The sequence below is a fragment of the Motacilla alba genome, chromosome 19, assembly GCF_015832195.1.
Source record: "Motacilla alba alba isolate MOTALB_02 chromosome 19, Motacilla_alba_V1.0_pri, whole genome shotgun sequence".
In the NCBI taxonomy this organism is placed as follows: Eukaryota; Metazoa; Chordata; class Aves; order Passeriformes; family Motacillidae; genus Motacilla; species Motacilla alba.
This window is the reverse complement of record NC_052034.1, coordinates 1,765,943-1,786,199: the sequence shown is the minus strand read 5'-3', so window position 1 is coordinate 1,786,199 and position 20,257 is coordinate 1,765,943. Positions and strand designations below refer to the sequence as shown.

Sequence of the window (20,257 nt, the reverse complement as noted above, 5' to 3'; positions counted from 1 at the left end):
CCTTGTAGTTCCGTTTTAATCTGTTTCATTGTGGCTGTGCCCTGTGATTTATCATTTATTATTAGCAATAAATGACAGCTGAGCCAGATCCTGCAGGGTTTATTCCAATCAGCCCTTGGAGAGCTGCCTGTGAAACGAGAATTGAGGAAATAATCTGGAGGACAGGGATGGTGGCACTTGCACACCTCGGTCAGCGCAAAAGGCATTTCTCAGGTATCCCAAGGGGTGTTCCCATCACTGCTTTTAAAGCAGGAGTTCCCTGTCCCGGGAGCTGGGTGGGGCTGGGCACCAGCTCTGCACACCTGGGCAAGGTGCCAGGCTCCAGGAATCTGCTGAGTGCAGAGAACAGCCTGTGAAACAGAGCCCCCAGCTCTGCTGACACTGGAAACATCCCGAGGCGCTGCACATCCCTGCCCCCTGCCCCAGAAATGCAAACCCAGCCCTAAACCCAACCCCAAATATTGTGAAAAAAACAGGGGGGAAAGTCACCTCTTCTGAAAGGGTTTGTGCATTCCCCTTCAGCAAGGACGAAAGAAATAAAAACTCAGAACAATTCAAATGTAGGTCTGTTGTTCACCTTTAATATTTCATTTCTGTTTGCTCCTCCAAAGATTTTCAGTTACATAAAAATACAGTTAAAGTATTAATCTTTCCTTTAAACTTAAATAGGTTCATTTGCTTTCCCTTTTTTAAAGCTTTACTGATTGATTAATATGAAAATAATTTCCCTGCTTTTGGTGAGCTGTGGTTGCTCTCACTGCCAGGATTTTCCTGAAAATATATAAAGTCATGTCTGCAAACATTGCCCTTAAAGGAAAAAAAAATACAAATCTGCTAATATGAAATCCTATTTTGGTGTGGCCAAAATCTAAAATCCTAAAAGAAGCTGTAACATGTTATATGGCACTAGCCAAAGAGAAATATTATCTCCCTCTTCAAAGGGAGAACTAGAATAATACAAGGAAACCCCATTTCCCAACGTATTTTCTATAAGTGATTGGGTAAGAGCTGCAGGAATTGGTTCAAACCACAATCTTGGAAAAAACTATGAATCTTGACCATCTGTGAATATTGCAGGTATGCTACTATAAAAAAATTACATATATAAAAGAAATATATATATATTTATATATTTATTTGTAAGAAAGAGCCATTTCTTGAGCTGTCCTATTTTATTAGGCAAATAACAACTACAAAGGATGATCAGAGTCTCGTGCTTCAGAAGCAGCCCTCCAAAGAGAGGGAATTCCCACAGATGTGCCTCTGGTCAGTGGGGATGAGCCTCCCTGCTGCTCCCCAGCACATCACATCGGCCACGGCATCCCAGAGAGGGATGAATAAATAACAGAGGAGCCCGATAGCCCCAGCAGGAGACCGGGTGGAAGGAATCCAGTGTCCTTATCTGAAATTAACTGAGATATTCTGGAGCAAGGAGGGGGATTTATGTGTTGGGTGAGTGCCCTTCCCTGGAGGGGATGAGCCAGGTGCTGCTGGGCTGTGTGTGAGCATTTGATCTCTGCTCTGTGTGGTACCTTCAGGCAGGACAGAGTGGGGTTGTGGGAATTACTCCACATTTCACTGCCGGATTTGCAGTGTTCGATGTAAACGTGCTCCAAACCAACCCCTTCACAGGCACTTAGGAACAGATTCCTCTCCGAGGTTCTCTGTGCAGCTCCTTCCAGTGCTGGCTTAAAACCACAGCGTAATCCAGACTAATGCTTTCTCTGAGCAAACTGCCTTTTAAAATCGAATTTTCATTGCTTTATCTCCCAGTTCCTTTGAGTTCTGGTGGTTTGGGTTTCACCAGAGCAGCACAGAAGCCCTTGGTTAATGTCTGGAGGAGGACAAGGCTATTCTGTATTGGGACACAATTCATGAGAGGCTGAGACAAAGAACAGCAAAAATAACAAGAAATTAAGACCCAGGACGTAGAATGAGGTGGGAAGGGCTCAGTGGGACAGAGAGCTGAGGGTGCAGGTCAGAGCCAGGGCCAGCAGCAGCAGCTGTGCCGTGGGCAGGGCGATGCTGGCCCCCGACCAGAGCACCTTGCGGTCCTTCAGGGGCTGCACTGGCCGGAAATTCTCCACCATGGGAGTGGAGTTCTTCCCATCAAAGTGCAGTGCTGCGAACTGGGACAGCTGCAAAACACAACAGCTTGTTAAATCTGCTTGCCACGGGACTGCGGGGGTTGTGCTGCAAACCCGCGCTGCCCCGCTCTGGTTTTGAACCTGAGGGTTGAATGGGTGCCTTGAACCTCACAGGAAAGGCCGTGGCAGAGGCCGCTGGAGAGGCCACTGAGGGATGGCTCCTTCCAGCCTTGGCAATCACGGGCACTTCCTCTGAGCGGGAGCCAAGCGCTCCGAGCAGCCCCAGGACTGGCTCCCCAGAGCTCCTGACGCACGCGGCCCCGGCCCGGCCGCCACGTCACGCTGACACGAGGCAGGAACAGCAGGAATTCTGTCCTTGGTCAGGTTCCTGGCTGCTCTGTGTGACCCTGGGCCGTGCTGGGGACACTGTGACAGCACTCAGGGCACGCTGTGAGGAGCTGAGCTGGCTCTGGGCCGGGCTGTGCGATCTCTGCACAACCTGTGTTTCCCAAGCACTCACAACTCCATCTCCTCTTCCTGCCTGCAGGTCAGAAATGGGCTGCTGGATGCTGATGGGCCCAAGGTCTGGGTTTGGAATGACTGTGTGCTGCTGGCCTGACAACAGGAGAAAAGCTGTGGAGCTGGGGAGTGAGCAGGCAGCAGCAGTGGAAGTGCTGCTGACGAAGCCCTGAGCTCGGGGGGGTTTCTTGGCTTTCTCCTCTCGCCATCATTTCCCCTTCCTGCCCCTTTCCTGCCATTTTCTGAGGGATGATTTAACAGGGTCAACCAGCTGGCAGCGGGGAGCACCCTGAGGCTGCTGCCAAGTGGGGTGTGTGGGGAACAAGGCACTGGGGTGTCACCCTGCAGCCCAGGGACCCGGCACAGAACTCCAGGCTGTGCCTCTGCCACTCACCTGGACCTGGCTGAGCTGAACTGGCGTCTCAAAGACGGTCCAGATGACACCCCGGTAGCAGTCAGGGGTGGTGAGGGACCCCTGATAGCGATAGTACCTCCCAAGGTCTTCCTCAGGTGGGAGGAGAGAGCTCAGTGGCAAAGGATCCACCTTTGCTAATTGCCCTGGAAAAACCACGGGGGAGGGAAAATCCCTTGTAATGCTTGTGGCTGCAGGTGTTGCCCACATTTATCCTCACCCCACACGGCTTGTGAAATCCCTTACCTTTGTATTTGATATTCTTTAATTCACTCAATAGAGTTTTATAGTTTTTGTTTTCTTCGTCAACCTGAAAGGGAAATATTTTCATTCCACGTCGTGTATTTCTCTACAAGTGGTTGCTTTTAATCAGTGGTGAATTTAACAGAAAAGGGCCACAAGAAGAAAGAACAGCAAGCAGGATGTAGAAAAGGGTAGAGGAACTCAGTGCTGGCTGAATGCCTGCAGAAGATAGGGAGGTTCAATCTTGGGCTACTGTAATATTGACAGAAACATAAAATATTGACATAAACAATCCCTCAGCCAAACTGCTGGCTGAGATTTGAGAGGGGCCGTGGAAAATTTCCCTGCCTACCTTTACAAAGAAGGCCAACACAGCCAAACCGTCTGGTTTTGTCTTGGCTTCTGCCACATCTGAAACATCTTCTCTTATGTGGACGATATGAAACTGGAACACAACAGCCGAGGACAATTATTTCCACCCTCAGACCTCCCCAGGGGAACTAGCCAAGAGTTTTTCTGAGCAGGATCTCAGAATTCCAGAGCTCTGGAGTGAAACCCGTGCTCCACGCACGGTCCCACCTACCTCCATGGGGTATTTCTCTCCATCTATGCTGTGCTCCGAGCCAGGGATGATTTGTGGCTCACCCAGGACTCCCCAGTGGAAATGGAATTCTACTGCCTTGTATTTTCTCTCCAGGCCTCCTCCTCCGATTTTAGGAGTTGTGTCTAGTGCCACTTTCACTGGGGAAAAAAGCACAAACTGTTTCAAAGGAGAAGAGCAGCTCCTGCATTAGCAGTATGTGAGAGCAGGGGTGTTCTGGAGATTCACATTCATCTCATTTATCTTCGAGTTCTCGCTTGGCTTTTCAGACCCAGCATTCCAGAAATTCTGCTCTGCAGAAACTGAACTCTCACCAAATCATGGCTCAGTTTAATGTGAGATTCATTCTAACCATTATGACCTCTGGAGTCAGAGCTTCTTGTACCTCTCAGAAGACCCTATATTCCTTCAGTTTTTTTCCTTTTAAAAACCCCTCTATCAAAGTAAATTTGATCCAAATTTATTTGGGTTTTAACTACAATTTTAACCTCCAGTTTTCTGCACTGTAACACTTCCTTTGGGCAGGGTTTAAAGATATCCTGTTTTAATTTAGAGTAGTGCTGCGATGTAAGCCTAAATCATACATATTTGAGATATACTTTAAAATTTTCCTTTTTGCGACCCCCACGTCAAGCACAGCACTTCTCTTTGCACAGGAAAATTCTGGATTGCAGCCCCAGAGATTTCATTTCTGTTCTGAATTCCAAATGAACTTGGAGAGTGCATGAGTCATTTAGTTCCTTTGCTTTTTAATCTGTAAATGGATGAGTCAGATGTCTTTGTGGGCTTTGTTTATTTAGCTTAAGACCTTTGAGACAGCGACCTTTGCTATGTGCCCATCACGGAACATAATGAGGGTCTAATCTCACCTGCAGCCTCTAATTGCAGCTGTAATTTAAGCAATAACCTCCTCATTTAGTACCGGAATTGGTGCCTTCGGAAGGGAGAGACTTTAAAAACCCAGATTAAACCCCTAATCCTTATGCGTGGCTGGGGAAGATGAGGAGCAATCCTCGTAAATATTAATTTTGATGTAAAAGGGACTGTGATTGGACATTCTGGAATATCACCCTGTAATGGGAAAGTCATTAATCCACATATTAATGAAAAGCCAAACCATTCCTTTTTCCGGTGGTCTGCCACGACATTAAAATCTCCCCAGCTGCCTTCCCCCCTTTCCCTTTTAAATCAGGAAATATTTGCCACTTGCTGCTTTCTGCTTTGAGGATTTGGCAGTTCAAACAACCCATCCAAGACTTTAAAAACACCTACAGGTAACTTTAACAACAACAACAAAAAATTGACTACATGTTTATTTTTAAAGTTGAAGTGATTGAACATAAATTTTTTTTGGAGCAGCATCCTCAGTATTGTGAAGGAAGGTGGAGGAAGTGGAACAGTTCTAAATGACTGTTAATTGATTCAAGGTTTACTGATTCACTAAGTGGCTGATCAACATCAGATAACTTCTGTGTGCAGAGAAAACAGGTCTGAATCTGAGAAGAATATAGCTCATTATTTAAAGGACGAATAACACACAGCTCTGGGAATGACTTTCCCACAGCAGGCTTTTCTCCAGCAGGATTCTTTGTGCAGGGGCAAGAGCTGGAAAGGACCAGCCCAGGAATGAAGTGGTTTCAGCAGAAAAAGATAAAATTCTGCCCAAATTGTTGTCCTGGACTCTGGGTTGGGGGGTTTTGGTTTGGAGCTCCTGTGACACCTCCAGCTCTGCTCCTGCACAGAAATTCCTGCTGAGATGATCACAAACCACGTCCACAACCCAAAAGCTTTGTCATTCCCACAAACCTCCTAAGAACATTTTGATGCCAAAAAGGTTCTGGGAGCTTCACTTTGAAGCAGAGGGGTGGGATCCCATCTGTGCCTCCCTGCTGGCTCCAGGGAAATCCCAAGCCCATCCCCAGGAGCAGCCTGGGCAGTACTTGCCTGTGTGGCCATTATTTTCCAGGTCCCACTTGGCAGAGCCCTTCACATCGTACCCTTCAAAAGTCAGGGGCTGGAGGCTCTTGTCATACACCACATTTCGGGTGACAATGTTGACAGGGGACTGTCTGTCCTCTTTGCAGTCCTGGTATATCTGATGCCACTGGGCAGGACCTGCTCAGGGATGAAGAAAATGGGTTTATTTTTTCCCCTGTAGACAGCAAATCCTCGAGGAAGCCAAACCACCCAAGCAAAACGGGGCATTTGAGACATCACCCCAGCTTCTGGGGTGGTTCTTACATTTGTGTATTTGATTTTTACACTTGTGAGTTTGATTTTTACGCTTGTGTATTTACATTTTTACATTTATTTGTACATTTCTACATTAGCCTTGGCTGACACAAAAGGAGCAGTTACCACGAACACCGAGGGCTTCAAAATAAAATACCCTGTTTGGCAGTGACACAAACAATGTGACCATGACCAAAGGCTGAGTGCTGTGAATTTTTTGCATTATTTCTCTCAGCAGCCCCTTTGCAAAGCAGAAGAATCACCAATGTGATTGGAAAGAGAAATTGCTTGGCAGTACCTTTACACTCTGGCAGCTCACACTTCTGGGACTGATAGCACCAGTGGCCCACTAGAAAACAATAAATAACACAGGTGAATGAAAATCTGTGCAAAACATGCCCCCAGAAAGCAGCAGGGAAATGGATTGGCAGCTCTGCCCTCTCTAGATCTCCTCCTGATCTCTCATAAACCACTTTCTAGCCAGTAATATCCCCCCAAAACCTGTGCTGGCAGGAATCTTTGGGACACCAGAATTCTGAATGGGTTGCAATGCCAAAGAATTTGATTTTCAGACCTTGGCTTCCTCAACTTCTTGAGGCAAAAGTTCCACATTTGAATAGATGCAGTGTTAAAGTACATTTCCTTTTATCAGCTCTGCACTTGCCAGCCTCTCGCAGACTTGTAAATTCACTTATGCAAGAGGACTTATCTCAGCCTGTTCCAGGAACTCCTTTGAAGGTTACCTGGGGAAGAATTCTGAGAAATGAAGGATCTCACTTCCTGCAGGATCCCAGGGATCCTTGGGCTAACTCAGCTGGGCCCTAGCCCACAGGGATGGATGCAAAGTTCTTCAGCAGAACATCTGAATTTCACTTTTTCATTGTTGAAAGAAATACAAAATTCAAAGGACAAGAGCTGATTTAACCTTTTGTGTTTGTCTAGTTAGGACAGTCGGGTTGTTCTGTTTATCCCAAGGTGCTTCAGTGGCTCTTGATTTATTCTAAACTTTAAATTGACTTTGACAGGGGTAGTTCTCTTTGGCCATTTCACTTCAATCCATAACAATTCAAACCCTCTTATAATGATGATTAATACCACACCTATTTGCTTGTGATTAGTAAATTATAGACACTTTTATAAATGGCTAATCAATTTTAAGGATAATTATGGAAGAGCCCTGTCAGTTGCCTGGTAATTACCTTAATTTGTAATTTATAACACTCCTGCTGGAAGGCTTTAACACCTTTATCTTGATATCAGTGGCATAACAATGCATCCATCTATTAAGGATTTAGAAGTTATAAATAGAGAATTGTTGTAGAACCTGAGCAGCTGTGACACAGAGGGAGACCTCGTGGCAATTAATATAACCTTCAAAAAATTACAGTTTCGGTTTTTCTTTCACAAAAACAAAATTTCTGCTGAAAACTGCAAACAATGTCGCCTCACTTTGTGCTTTAGCAAGACTGGGAAGAAAAGCAAATTTTGTTTTTTTTTTTTTTTTTTTTTTGTGGCAAGAACTGCAGGGATTTCTACGGTGTTGTGCAAAAACTGGGGTTGACGAGGTTTTATCCTTTTGGCAGATTTTTAACACACACAAAACTTCACTTTCCAGCACTGATTGTTGCTTTTTTTTATCTTTCCAGGACAGTGGCACCGAGCTTTTCCTCATCCCCACTGGGAAGCTGCAGAAGTTCCAAGCACAGGATGTCACCGAGTGCCTTAACCGATATTTTAATCAATGAATTGACATGATTAATTTAAATTTAGTGCCGAATGCCAGCGGAGCTGATCTCCACACCGCCTCCACGTGGGTTTTCACACGGATCACAGACTCCAGGTGTGTTTTTGGCAGCTGCCCTGGGGTCGGTGTGAACTTTTAACAATCCCAGCAGCCTGGGACCGGGAGTTTCGTGGCGATTTACACACGAAGGAACCTTCGGGTGTGAAAAACCCAGCAGGAATAACCTGGAAGGATTTGCTGCCAAATCTTTGGGATGGAAAGCAGAGGGGGAAGGTGAGAGCTCCAGGCTGGGCAGTTCCAGGGGGTTTCACATGGGAGAGGGAGCATGGCCTGGACATCAAAGCAGTTCTGCAATGAAAATCCGATTTTCCAGGTCTGAGGCACAGCTGGGAGCCAGGGCAGCAGGTTCAGGGCTGTGGAGATTTAAAACCTCTGCCGTGGAAATTCAAACAGAGCCACAGGGAGAAGGGGAATTATCCCCAGATTGTGCTGGTGCTGAACCAGGGGGGATGGAAATGGGTTATGTCCCACCCTTCTCAAACAAGAATCACTGAGTTTTACCCCCTGAACAGGTGTCTGGGAAGCTGTCTCAAATAAACCTGTGGGTTTCAATCACCTCTCAGTAAAATGACACTTGAGCACACCACAGATCTTCCACCCTGGGCATCAAAATGATGGGGAGAAAAAGTTGAATAAACTAAAATTTAATTTTGAAAATGCTGCCCTCAGTGGCTACAGCTGCCTCACATCCAGCTCTCAGGAGTGTTTAGTAATTATTGCCTGATTTTTGTATCTTCCCACCAAGTTCCCAAAGTCTCTGAACAAGGTAAGGATTGTGTTTTCTACCAAGTCCTTACCACGCTTGTGGTTGGATAATATCAGCGAAGTAGAACAGCACATAAATCCAGCATTTCATAAGAAACATGTCCTTGAAGCTGTTAAACCTTAAAGAACGAGCTAATTAAACATTACAGAATGCCTGAGCAAACAGTGGCTTTATGTTTAGTGTGAATTAGGGCTGGTTTTTTGGGTTTTCTTTTTTTTTAATTTGATTGGCAGCAGTGGAGCATTGGGGAACAGGAGCCTTTGTGTGGGTGCTGCTCAGGAGGAACCATTTTTCAGGAGGAAAGTTTGCATTTGGATGTGATCTGAGTGGGACGGGAGCCTCCCTCCCCGCAGGGACCTCGCATCACAATGGCTCTGTCTTCCCCGGAGCTTTGGGGCTTGCTTTCCGAAGCAAAAGGGAAGATCCTAGTCACATCCAGGCAGCTCTCGTGCTTTCAGGCAGGATTATGCCCTCAGGCACGCTGTCCGGGCCACTTTTAATTGTCCAGAGGCTCCTGCCACTTCCCTTGGAAGACTTTTCCACAGTGCATTAGGCCCCGCTGTCAGGAAATGTTTCCTATTTAATAGCTTACATTTTCCACTTCCTTATCTGCATCCCATCACTCCTAGAAATATCACCGAACCACCCCAAACAATTCTTTTCCCTCCCTGGTGTTTACAGCATCCAAACAGTTCCCTCTTCGTCTGGAATTCCTGTCCTGGCTTCATTCATCTTTTGGCCCATCTGCCAAGGCTGCCCTTCACCCTCCCGCTGTCCCCTCTTCCAAATCCCCCTCTGAACCCCCTTTTTATGGGGTCTGCGACCCCTCAGATCCCACCCTGCTCTGCTCTTCCAGCCAAACCTCAGCTCCCACGCTCTCTTCCCTGGAGCTCATTTTATTGCTGGATAAACACAGCACAAAGTGGGGTTTCAGTGTTCTAGGGATGGTTTTTTTTAGTTTATTTTTATGGTTGAGGTGCTGAAATCACTGCTGTGATTACAGATATAAAAATATATAGACACAGATGTAGATGATATAGATATGCACTCCTGGACTCGCTGTATTTACAATTATATCTGTCTCTTACATTTTATTATGGGTTTATCCTTGATTTCAGTGGTTCTGTACCATCCCACAGGTGTCACCTTGACTTTATTTGGTTTCATTTAGAGTAGGGCTGGACAGGGCTGGCTCTTCCTCCCCAGAGTTCAGGACAGTTCCATTTAGGGAGTCTCTCTTGGCAGGTGAGCAGTCCCACTTATCTCTGCCTCTTCCTCCTGGAATTTACAACTGCTTCCTGCCAAAGCTGCTTCTTGGCACGGCGGTGGCCGAAGCAAACAATACAAATTACGTATTGTTTTCATTTTATTGCAAACGTTTTCAATTGTTTTCGCTATCAAGCCTCGCTCGGAGGTCGAGGCAGAAAAAAATAAATTAAATATTGCTGCAGTTGAGACCTCCCTCTCCTGCCCAGCGGGGCGGGAGGCGCTGCTGGCCGGGGCCCAGGCTGGAGCAGCCCTGCCAAGGTGCTATTGTGAGATCTAGGAAAAGACCCTTCGGCTCTTTGGACCACGCTCAGAGTGTCCGAATCCCATGAAAGTTCCCAAATCTGCGTGCTGGGAATGCCATTCAACCTGTGTGCTCCAGGGACACTGGAACAGCCTGAACTGCCTCAATTCCTGCTCTGGCACAGTGGCTGTGGCTTAGCCAGCTTCTACTTTGCCTTTTTTATTATTCTTTTGCAGTTTTTATTATTATTTTTGCTGGTTTTGTTAACAATTTTGAGCCTCTGCGAGTGTCAATGACCTTTTTGCCCGGGACACCAGGAGTGTCCTGGGTTGATTTTTAATTCAAATCCTTTCTCTCTTTCACCTGAGTCCTTGGTTTGTCCCTTTAGCCTCCTGTCCCCCTTGCAGCCATCCTGCCTGGCCATTCCCTTTCTCCTGGTGGTCCCAGTGCCCATCCCAGAGCCCGGGGTGCCCCCAGAGCTCTCCCTGCTGTCCTCAGTCCTCGAATCCATCCCCAAAACCTGCTCTCATCTCTGCATCCTTTCCCCCCAAAATGGCAAAAGCTGGGTTTACATGGGATTTATTTTTAGGTTTGGCTTGTGTTGGGCTCATCCTATTTTTAGCTGGCTCTGTGAAACTTTCTATTTTTAGTGCAAAAGACAAAACAAAAGCAATTGTTATCTAAGCCTGTCTTTCTAATTAATGGGATTACTGAGCATAGAGGCATGAGGATATTTCTGCCTTCTGAAGCATTACACATCCTCAGGAAGCCCCAGTCACCCCTTGGACAGACAGAACCAGTTCCAAAAGTTCACCTCGAGATCTGCGTGTCTCTGCAGCATTCATTGCTCTTCACTTTTAACCTTCATTGGGTTTTCCCCGGGGACACACATCCTTGTGCAGGCATGTTGCAGGAGATGATGGGGAGTTAGCCCTGAAAATCAGCTTCGCTGGGTGGTGCAGCCTGGCAAGGCAGCACATCTGATGTTTATCATTTGCACACATAAATCACGGGCTGGACGAGGCCTTTGGAACAGACACAGAGGGACTCGGGGATTCTGGATATGCCCTGTTAACATCTGCAAACGACTTCCTCTGTGTCAGAGAGCAGGGGAAGGTTTTCAGCTGTGACCTGTGATACTCTGCTGCAGATAAAGTGCCCTCAGAAGTGCCCTGTGTCAAAGGCAGGGGCTGTAACAATAAACGAGCATCCAGGGCTAAGGTGATTTCCTCCTGTGAGGGGTTTTGCCTTGCTTTCTGCAACAAAAATGCAATTCAGAATTATTTATCTTAAAGTACTTTTAAAATTTAATTCAAACAAATCACTCGGTAGCTGTGCTGGCCTTTTGCAGCCTTTTACGCCGAGCTTCTGGTGGCTGATCCTGTGGCTAAAAATATGACTAAAAATCTAATAACAGGCCACTGGGCAGATGCTGGAACACAACAAAGCATCTCCTGCCACGCCACAAGCAGGGAAAAGAGCCTGCACAGAGACAGGCTCTGGACCTGGCAGCTTTTCTAGGAGACCTCAAGGTTTCTGCTGGCTTTTTTCAAAGTGCCAAAGGTTTTTCTGTTCCAGCATCCCAGTGGAAGGGCCAGGAGGATCCGTGGGGAGATCTTGGATAAAACTGAGCAGGATCATCCCTGGGGAAAGGGCAGCTTGGATTCTGACCTGATGGAGACTCCAGAGGTGACCTAGACCCCTCACATGGGTAATTCCATCATCCCTGTGGATCACTGCCTTTTCTCTGCGTTCCAGGTCTGACATTGCATTTATTATCCTTCCTTTCATCAGCTGAAAATGCAGCTTTTCATCCCAGAATGTGTCCAAGTGCGCCAGCATCCCAACTTTGCCAGCTCTAAAACGGATTTGGAGCCCAACCATAAACCTGTGTGCAGTCCACACCATTAGAACTGCAAAGGGAAGAAGTCACAGCATCTTTTTTTTTTTTTCTTTTTTTTTTAAGCTGCTGATGGAGCTCTCAGGGGTATTTTGTACCTGAATGGCCCTGAGGAAACCCCAGAGTGAGAATTGATGCTGACGTCAATGTCCACATGGTTATGTAAATGTAATGTTTGTGAAGGGTAAAAGCATGTGAGCAGAAATATAGAAAATTAGAGGCACCTAATCTCATCTAAATTAGAGGAATGTCCTATCAGGCATCAATCTTTCGGAGCAGCAGAGCATGGACTGCGGGAGATTTGTCTCCTCATGGCTGAGTCTGCTCTGTGATAAAGCAAAAGGTTAAAACGTGCTGGGGTTCATTCCATTCCCCCTGAAGAAAATTAATTTCCAGTGACTTGGCTGTAACCCCACCCCAGAGCTGCGGGAGGGAGGGAGGGAGGGAGGGATGGATGGATGGATGGATGGAGAGAGGGATGGATGGACAGAAGGAGGGATGGGTATCTCTCACTCTCAGGAGGTTTGGAGCATTCCTGCTGGAAATTGCAGACACTTTGTCTCTCTTTTCCCCCCAAACAGCACCAGAGGGTCTCTGAGCTCTCAGAGCAACCAGACAAGAAACCTGAGGTGGATCAGAGCAGCTGTAAATGGAACACACTGAGGCCTGGATGAGGAGCTGGGGGTGATGGTTTCATGCTGGGCAGGTGCCTGCACCAGCGTGCCTCAGTTTCCCTCTCCTACAACAAGGATAATGCCCCTCCCTTCCTTAGAAAGGCCTCTGAGGGCTGTAAATAGCGATTTAACCACAGGTGCTCTGCTGTTCAGACAAGGCTGGCAGCAGTTCCAGATTAGCAATCAGGCATTTGACTGTTTCAGGGTGGTGAGTTATCAGCTGCCCAGGTGGAGCTGGGCTCAATGAGCTGATCAGAGCCAGGCTGGTTCTGACAGGTGGCAAGACAGGAGGGAAAGGTTTATTCCTTTAAAAAAGATTAGATAACAAGGAGGAATACAACGAGAAGGAATTTCAGCTGATTCTTCGAAAGTGGAGTTTCTTGAAATGGGTAACTTTTAACTTAGTAAATTGTATCCTGTGGAGCTGCTGCCTGAGGAAAGTCTGAAGAAGAAGGTGCAGAGAGCACGTTTCTTGTGTATTAAAGACTGTGGAATTTGGTCCACATTCAGGGAAAAACGTGCAAACAACCAGGGGGGCCAAAAAACGCCCGCAAATTATCATTTCTGCATTGCCCATGTTACTTCCTTCTGATAGAGAGGCAAACCCTAATTATTGACACCAATCAAGCCACAAGGGTTTTCTAGATTGTGTTCAGGTTTGCCCAATGAAGCCCCTAATGGGGCAGTAAATGTAGCACAGTGCTGACAGCCGGGAATCAATCGGGAGCAAACACCGGGGGCAGGCTTTGGAAAAGCACAAGCTCTTTGTGTTTGTTTGTGTTTGTTTTTGTTTGTTTGTGTTTGTGTTTACCTGCCCCAGGTGTGGCAGCCCCTGCAGGGAGAGCAGCCCTGCACCAGGGGCTGAGCAGAGGGAAGGGCTTGGAATGCCAGCTAAGAATCTGGGAAAGCCAAGCTGCTGAGGGACAGGGAATTCATTGGGAGCAGAGGAATAAACGCAGGGAAACCCTTCAGGACTCTCGGAGCAGCTCTGAACCTTGATCTGCTTTACCAGCATGTCCCTTCAGCAGATCTCGGGGCAGCACTTCCCCTGATAATGCTGGTCCCTTTTCTCGTCCCTGCACTCTGCTCTATTTCAGTGCAAACAATGGACCCTTCGTCACTCCTAAGAGCTGCAGTGTTTAATTCCGAGGCTCGGTGCTGGTATTTGCATAGGAAAAGGGATTTGTTCAGTGCTGCTGAGTGAACAGAAGCAGGGGGAAGAATACCTCCCGCATTTTTCAATACTAATTATAGATCACTATTTCATTGAGCCATCCTAAGTGCACAGTGTACTTATAGTGCCCAGGGAGCAAAAATAGATGGGGCTGCTGGGCTGATGCAGCAAAGACATATTGTTCTTTCTCCCTCAGCAGAATTTCATCTTGGATCATACACAGCAAAGCGAAGGGAGCAGAAATTTCAAACAAGCAATTTCTTTCAAGTTTAAAGGGGTTTTAAAGATAAAGAAATGAAGTTTTGGTATTTTAAATGCACGCACATAATAAAATACAGAGATCAAGTCAAAGCTCATTGATTTTCCTTGGAGGAGGAAGGCAGATAGAATCTCTAAAGGTGAAAAGAAACCCCCAAAGCACTCATTCATTCATGAGAAAATCCTGTCCTTGATATTTTAACACAAATCATAAAATGCAGAGAGATAAATGAATCAATCATCCTTCATTTACCAGAGAGAACAGTCAGAGAGCCTGCACTGCATGTCCTGATAGTCAGAAACAAATCAGAAATAAGAGTAACCTTAAGGTGGGGTGAGAAAGAGCAGGGAAGGACTCACCTACTGCCTCTGTCTTGAGAATGTGCAGGCAGAACACAGCGAGGAGCAGCAATTCCATTCTCTAGTTTAAATAGGCTCAGTGTTGAAACCAGGATTGATTAGACTCCTCAGGATGTGATCATATTTCTGCTCTCAGTTTTATACTGGAGTAAGTAGTCCAGGACAGACCTGAAAGCCATAGCAGGAAGGTGAACTCCTCCCCTTTGTAATTTCTCCAGATTTGCCCTGCTCCTGATTTGCCTGAATTTATTCATTCTCCAAAGTGGATGGCAAAGGGAGTGAGGCTTTCTGGCACCGAGCGAGGAGCCTCCAGTGAATAACTGAGGTTTTGCAACCTGCACAGGTTCACAGCCCGACTGAAATGCTGCATTTTTATTTAGTGGGAGTTTTTCTCCTGGCAGCCTCATGACATTCAATTAAATAAGTGTGTTAATGTTTCCTTAAAAAAAAACAAACCCGGGAGACAAATAAAACCCCAACTCCCCCTCACTTCTGCCCCACAGCTCTCCAAACAGGATTGGAGTTGATTTGTGGCACTGGAAAATGGGAATTCCATGTGCAGCAACAGGAAATGTTAATTAGGTGACATACAACACCTTACGTATGTAATTAAGCAACAATACATTTTTTTAATTATCCTTTTTCTCAACTTTCTGCTTCTGCTGCTGTGGAATGATAAATACACAGATTTTTTTTTTATTTTGGACCCCTTTGTTTTCCCATCTAATTTTTTTTTTTTAAATTAAACACGATTCAGGGGCAACTCAGACTTTACATTCAACAAAGAAAAGCGACACAGCTTTATCAGACACAGCACCATCTCTGGGATTTTTGGGGGTGGGTTCTGATCCAGCTGAGGAATACAAACGACACAAACTCCTTCCCCAAATATCCGTGGGGGTACAAGCCCAGGGGTGGGTGGGAGGAAGAGCAGGATGCCCGTGAGGGATGGGCAGAGCGGAGGGATGTTATCCCAGCTGAGCTGGGCTTGCAGAGTCATCCAGCAGAGGCTGCATTCCAGAAAAGGGAGCTGAGGAAGCCCTGCCTGCCCTGCCGCTCTCAGGTGGGGTCTCAGGAGCTGCAGGCACCCCCAGAGCAGCTCCTTTATTGAGAAAAACGGGCTGGAAATAACATTCCCACCGTGCAGATCAGCCGGGGAGGGTTTCCCCACCCCGCACGTGGTGATGAGGTAAATAATTCCTGCAGGGGAGAACAATGAGGGCTCGGTGGCGTTTTGTCCCTCCCGGGTCCCTGCGGGGCCAGGTGGATGCTGAGCAGCTCTGCAGCTCCAAGGGCATCCAAGAGACAATTCCCCGCTGGGCTCTGTCCTTCCCTGGCTGCTCCTCACCGGGGAGCTGAACCCACATCTCTGTGTGCTTTTCCTGCTCTGTTTCCTTGAAATCCTCAGTTCAGGACTGAAGAGCTGAGGGTTAGAAATTCTGGTCTTGAAAATCAGGATCCTTGATTTATTTATTTTTTATTTTTCTTGCCTTTTTTTTTTCTTTTCTTTTTTTTTTTTTTCTCTTCTTTTTTGTTTCTAAGCCTTCCAGCCTGTCCTTATCAAAGTGGTAATAAACAGCACTGCAGTCACGTTAATTAAGCCTTCATCTGAGCTCAAAAGTGGAGGCAGGCTCAGGCAAAGGCATCCCTTTCCTTCTAAAGCCTGTCACCTAAAGAAGCAGGGCTGGCATAATTTGATCTCCTTATTTTTATTTTTTTTTCCTAAGGAAAGTCCCCTGACAGGTGCTTGGGTATCAGTTCTTGATGGCATCGCTGCACTTCAGGGCAGTTCTGATTCCTTTCCAAAACCAAAGCTGAGATGCCAGGATGCATTTTACACAAAGACTTCTGGACACTGAACCTGAAAACGTGAGAGCGTCCTGGTCAGAGGAGGTGACACAAAGTAAAGCAGCTCTCAATTCCAGGCTGGTTTTTCCTGGCAGTTACGGGGCAGGGAAGGCCAGCTGGGAATATCAAATCCAGTAAAAACTGCACTTGTTTTGTGGCCTGGAGAGCCACAGCAGCAAGGGCTGAGAGGGGGAGGCTGGCTGGAGTCCAAACCCGGGTCAGAGATGAGCTGACCCCGCAGGGATTGCCCTGCAGGGGACAGGGAAGCGCTTCCGAGGGATTTAAAACCCAGATGGGTTTCAGGATTAATGAGTGGGTGATTGGGAATCCCACCCTGCAGGGTGAGAAAAAACAGAGTGCTCTTCACTAAGCTGTGTGTTCCCATGCCCCTGAACAGGAAATCTGGAATTTCAGAGCTCTGGATGAAGCAGAAACATTTCAGCTTCATCTTCCATGGGCTGGCTCTGACTCTCCTGCGTGCTGCCCTGGGATCTGTCCCGGCACAAGGTGGAGCACTGGGAGCAGGGTTGGGATGTGCTCTGCCTCCCTCACACCCAGCTGATCCGGGACAGCCTTTGCTTGCCACACACCTGGCTCCAGGTGTTTGTCCCCCAAACCTGGGAGGCAAAAACTCCTCCAAGAGAGAGGCTGGAGCGGGGAGGAGCAGAGCTCTGTGTTTTCCAAACAGCTCCGAAAAATCTTGGCCGGAGATCACACACCCCCTTTGTGTCTCCCTCTCCAGAAAGGAAGGCTTTAATCTGCATTAATTGAAACATAAATTAGATAAATAGGCTCCTTATTTGTATCACTCCCTTTCCTGAGTGTTTCTTCCTCGCAGGCCTCGTGATGCCCATGGAGAGCCGGGCACAGGGACACTGTGATCCCACAGCTCTGCTGAGGGTCACGGCACTGAAACTTGGATTCATGGAATGATCCTGCTGAGCTGCTCACGTCATTTGGCAGTTTTTGGCCCAGGTTTGGTGTCTGCAGTGTGGTGACAGTGCAGAGCTGAGTGCAGGGACAACGGGGGGAAAGCAGAACCATCCCAGTTCCCAGGACCTGGTGTCAGGAATGGAGAATGTGACAGGGCAGAAGGCAGGGCACTGAAACCCCTCATCCTTTCTGGATTGTCCTGCGTGCGCATGGCCTGTGCTGCATCCCTTCTCCTCCCTGAGCTGTGGCACTCCTATTCCATCACAAGGATGCAGTTTTTCTCTGGAGTTCCAGCACAGAGGACACGGGGCTGCAGGGCCTCAGCCCAGCGTGAGGGTGGGAGCTGTCCAAGGGCTCCTGGGCAGGGCTGGCCTCAGCTCCTGGATGAATTCCCTGTTTTGGGATCAATCTTGGTGTGTCCCAGCTGGGGTCTTTCCTTCTGAGCCCTTGTGGGTCCCACTGGAGGCTGAGAGCTGCAGCTGGGGGCAGTTCTGAGGTTGCGAGCTCAGCCGGGTGAACTTGGGTTTTCCACACCTGAACCATCACTAAAAATTCAGCCTGAAGCCTCTGCTGCCTCTTTCTCAGTCTCCCCAGCCTGGTCAGTGGTTATTGTCTTTCCCCACAGGCACAATCAACAGATAATTCCACAAAATGAGGCCATTTTTTACACGTACATCAAAATAAATTGGGCATTCAGATAAAGACGTGTCAATACAATCACAGAACTCAAAGAGCAGCAATCACAGAACTAAAACAAAGTGTTACAGAAGGTGAAATCTCGGTAAATGCAAATCTAAGGCTGCCCACAGCAAGGCACAGTCAGCGTTTGAGGTGTCAGCCTGAGATGCTGGAGATTAGATTGAGCTCCCTGGAATCCTGTGTCACCTCAAACAAACAATGGGATTGTTCTTTCCCCATTTATAGGATGCAGATAACAATTCCTCACAATCGTATGGTGAGGTAAGCACAGGGAATGCTGCACAGTTCCTGGAATACAGGAATAGAAAAACATCCTTGGATTGAGGTTGTTCCATGAAGAGGTTGGGCTTTAAATTTGAAGTATTTTTCAGCTGGTTTTGGGAGCCCCAGCTGCATCACAGAGGGTTGGAACATACAGATCTGGGGGTTTCTGTGTGTTAAAGCCCACTAAAAAAGCAGCTTCCACACTATTGTCTCCCTTGATCCAGCAACATGATGGTAATTTGTATGCAATTCTATTAGGGAAATCAGATTACAAATCTTTTGTGGAGAGCTATTTATACCACTTGATATTACTTTAATTACATTCTGATCTCACAGCGTTTAGCGTTTGGTGCTCGAGCACCAAATTTTCAAATTAGAGCAACTCCAAGCAGCATTTTCAGGAATACCTAGAGCCCCCTTTGGAGCCCAAATTCACTGATAAATTCTTTTTAGCCACCGGGGTATTTTCAGGACCGTTTTGCTCTGCGGGTGTTGTGTCTGTGGGTGTCCTGTGCCCACCTGGGCTGTGCTGCCACCTCTGCTGGGAGGGAGAGGATTTGCTGGGCTGGCTCAGGGGTGGCAGAAATAGTGGGGCCCTTGTTCAGCAGCAACCTCACACCTGAGGTGTGGCTGCCAGGGCTGGCATTACAAAGGGAGTTTTATCTGGGACACTGGGAGAGGAATATTTTGTAGGGTGTTAATACACCCCCAGGATTGGCTGGTCAATTCTCAGCCCTTATTTCTGTGTTATCGTTCCCCTGTGGCCATCTGAAATGCTTATTGCTCTCTTAGACTTGTATAAAGTGCAATAATCACACTTAAAGAGTGTATTAATTAATTATTAAATATTCCTGGTACACAAAAATTGGGGATGCTGCCTGCATATCAAACTGAACATACTTTCATACACTTCAATGGGAAAAAAAAGCCCTAGAATTCCCCTTTTTAAACTCAAAATTGCAGCCTAAATTTCTTACATTTTAAATTTGGCAGGGCTATCAGAGCTCACAGATTCCCACCCCCGGGGCTGGAATTGCTGCTGTAATGCTCAGTGCTGAGTGTGGGAGCCCATAAATTCAGCTGAGCTGCTTGGGAAGGCCATGGTAGAAAACTGTGACCAACGAAGGTGAATCCTTTGTTAAGGTAACAATAAAGTAGGAATTGAATCAGAATAAATAACGTGGATAAACGGGTAATTTACCTGGGTAATTGTCCTGCTCACCTGGACTGCTCAGCTGGGTGAAATCTCCCTGCTGCCTCTGTACCCTGTATTTTATTCCAGCAGTGCCCTCTGCTGAGAGCATGGAATGTGCATCCCCTGAGCTTTTTCCCCTGCCAAGTCTCAGGTATTTTCAATCTTAGATCACAAAAATCATTTCCATTTAAAAAGATGGAGGAAGAGAAGCTACCCTGGTGTTGGTACTGGTTTATTAATGACCGAGCCACATGAAACAAACACAAAACATCCTGTGGCAAAGGCAGGGGTAGTGGTGTTGGCTGGGTTTCAGCTGTGTTAGCATGAAAGGATTAAGTGGGAAAAGGCATTTTCTGGGCTGCTGGGGTCCAGGCTGGAGACACAGCACTGATGTTTTATTTCAGCTCCCTCAGCCCTCCAAACCCACAAAACTCTGCTCCCCCTTTCCTGGCTCTCTAATCCTTTATGATCTAATTAATTTGTGAGTTCAATTGATTCACTCCCCTTCATTTGAGAACACCCCTGAAGAATTTAAACTGTAGGTGTGCCCACCCATCTCCCCAAGCCCCGGGCAGGTTTTGCTCTTGCCAAAGGTTGCTTCCAGCAGCTCATCCGTGTGGGAAACGTGTTCTGCAGTTTGGGCTATCCTAGCAACTCCCAGGGATCGGCACAGCCCCCAGCTGGCAACCCAAATATTTAAAAACACACCTGGTTAAAGTTTAACCCCTGTGCCGACGATGATGTGGCAGCAGGAGCTGCGTGTCGGGAGAGGATCCGC

The 20,257-nt window shown here is 47.0% G+C and overlaps 1 protein-coding gene across 1 annotated transcript; it reads right to left on the bottom strand.

The window, feature by feature from the left end:
- Window positions 1–559: 559 nt before the first annotated feature.
- Window positions 560–14,769, bottom strand: CA4 (carbonic anhydrase 4). The gene is made up of 8 exons (XM_038158326.1): window positions 14,541–14,769; window positions 6,393–6,443; window positions 5,807–5,977; window positions 3,845–4,002; window positions 3,614–3,706; window positions 3,265–3,328; window positions 3,001–3,164; window positions 560–2,138 (listed from the first exon to the last, which is right to left on the bottom strand). Exons 1-8 carry the CDS (start codon window positions 14,596–14,598, stop codon window positions 1,950–1,952), a joined length of 948 nt encoding a protein of 315 aa, XP_038014254.1. The 5' UTR covers window positions 14,599–14,769; the 3' UTR covers window positions 560–1,949.
- Between the last annotated feature and the right edge of the window lie 5,488 nt (window positions 14,770–20,257).

Excerpts from the sequence above, each read along its gene's own strand:
- CA4 (XM_038158326.1), bottom strand. The coding sequence starts at position 14,598 with ATGGAATTGCTGCTCCTCGCTGTGTTCTGCCTGCACATTCTCAAGACA. Across the intron at positions 5,978-6,392 it reads TGAGCTGCCAGAGTGTAAAG|GTCCTGCCCAGTGGCATCAG; the intron begins GTACTGCCAAGC and ends ATCCCTGAGCAG. Across the intron at positions 2,139-3,000 it reads TTCAGCTCAGCCAGGTCCAG|CTGTCCCAGTTCGCAGCACT; the intron begins GTGAGTGGCAGA and ends TGTGTTTTGCAG.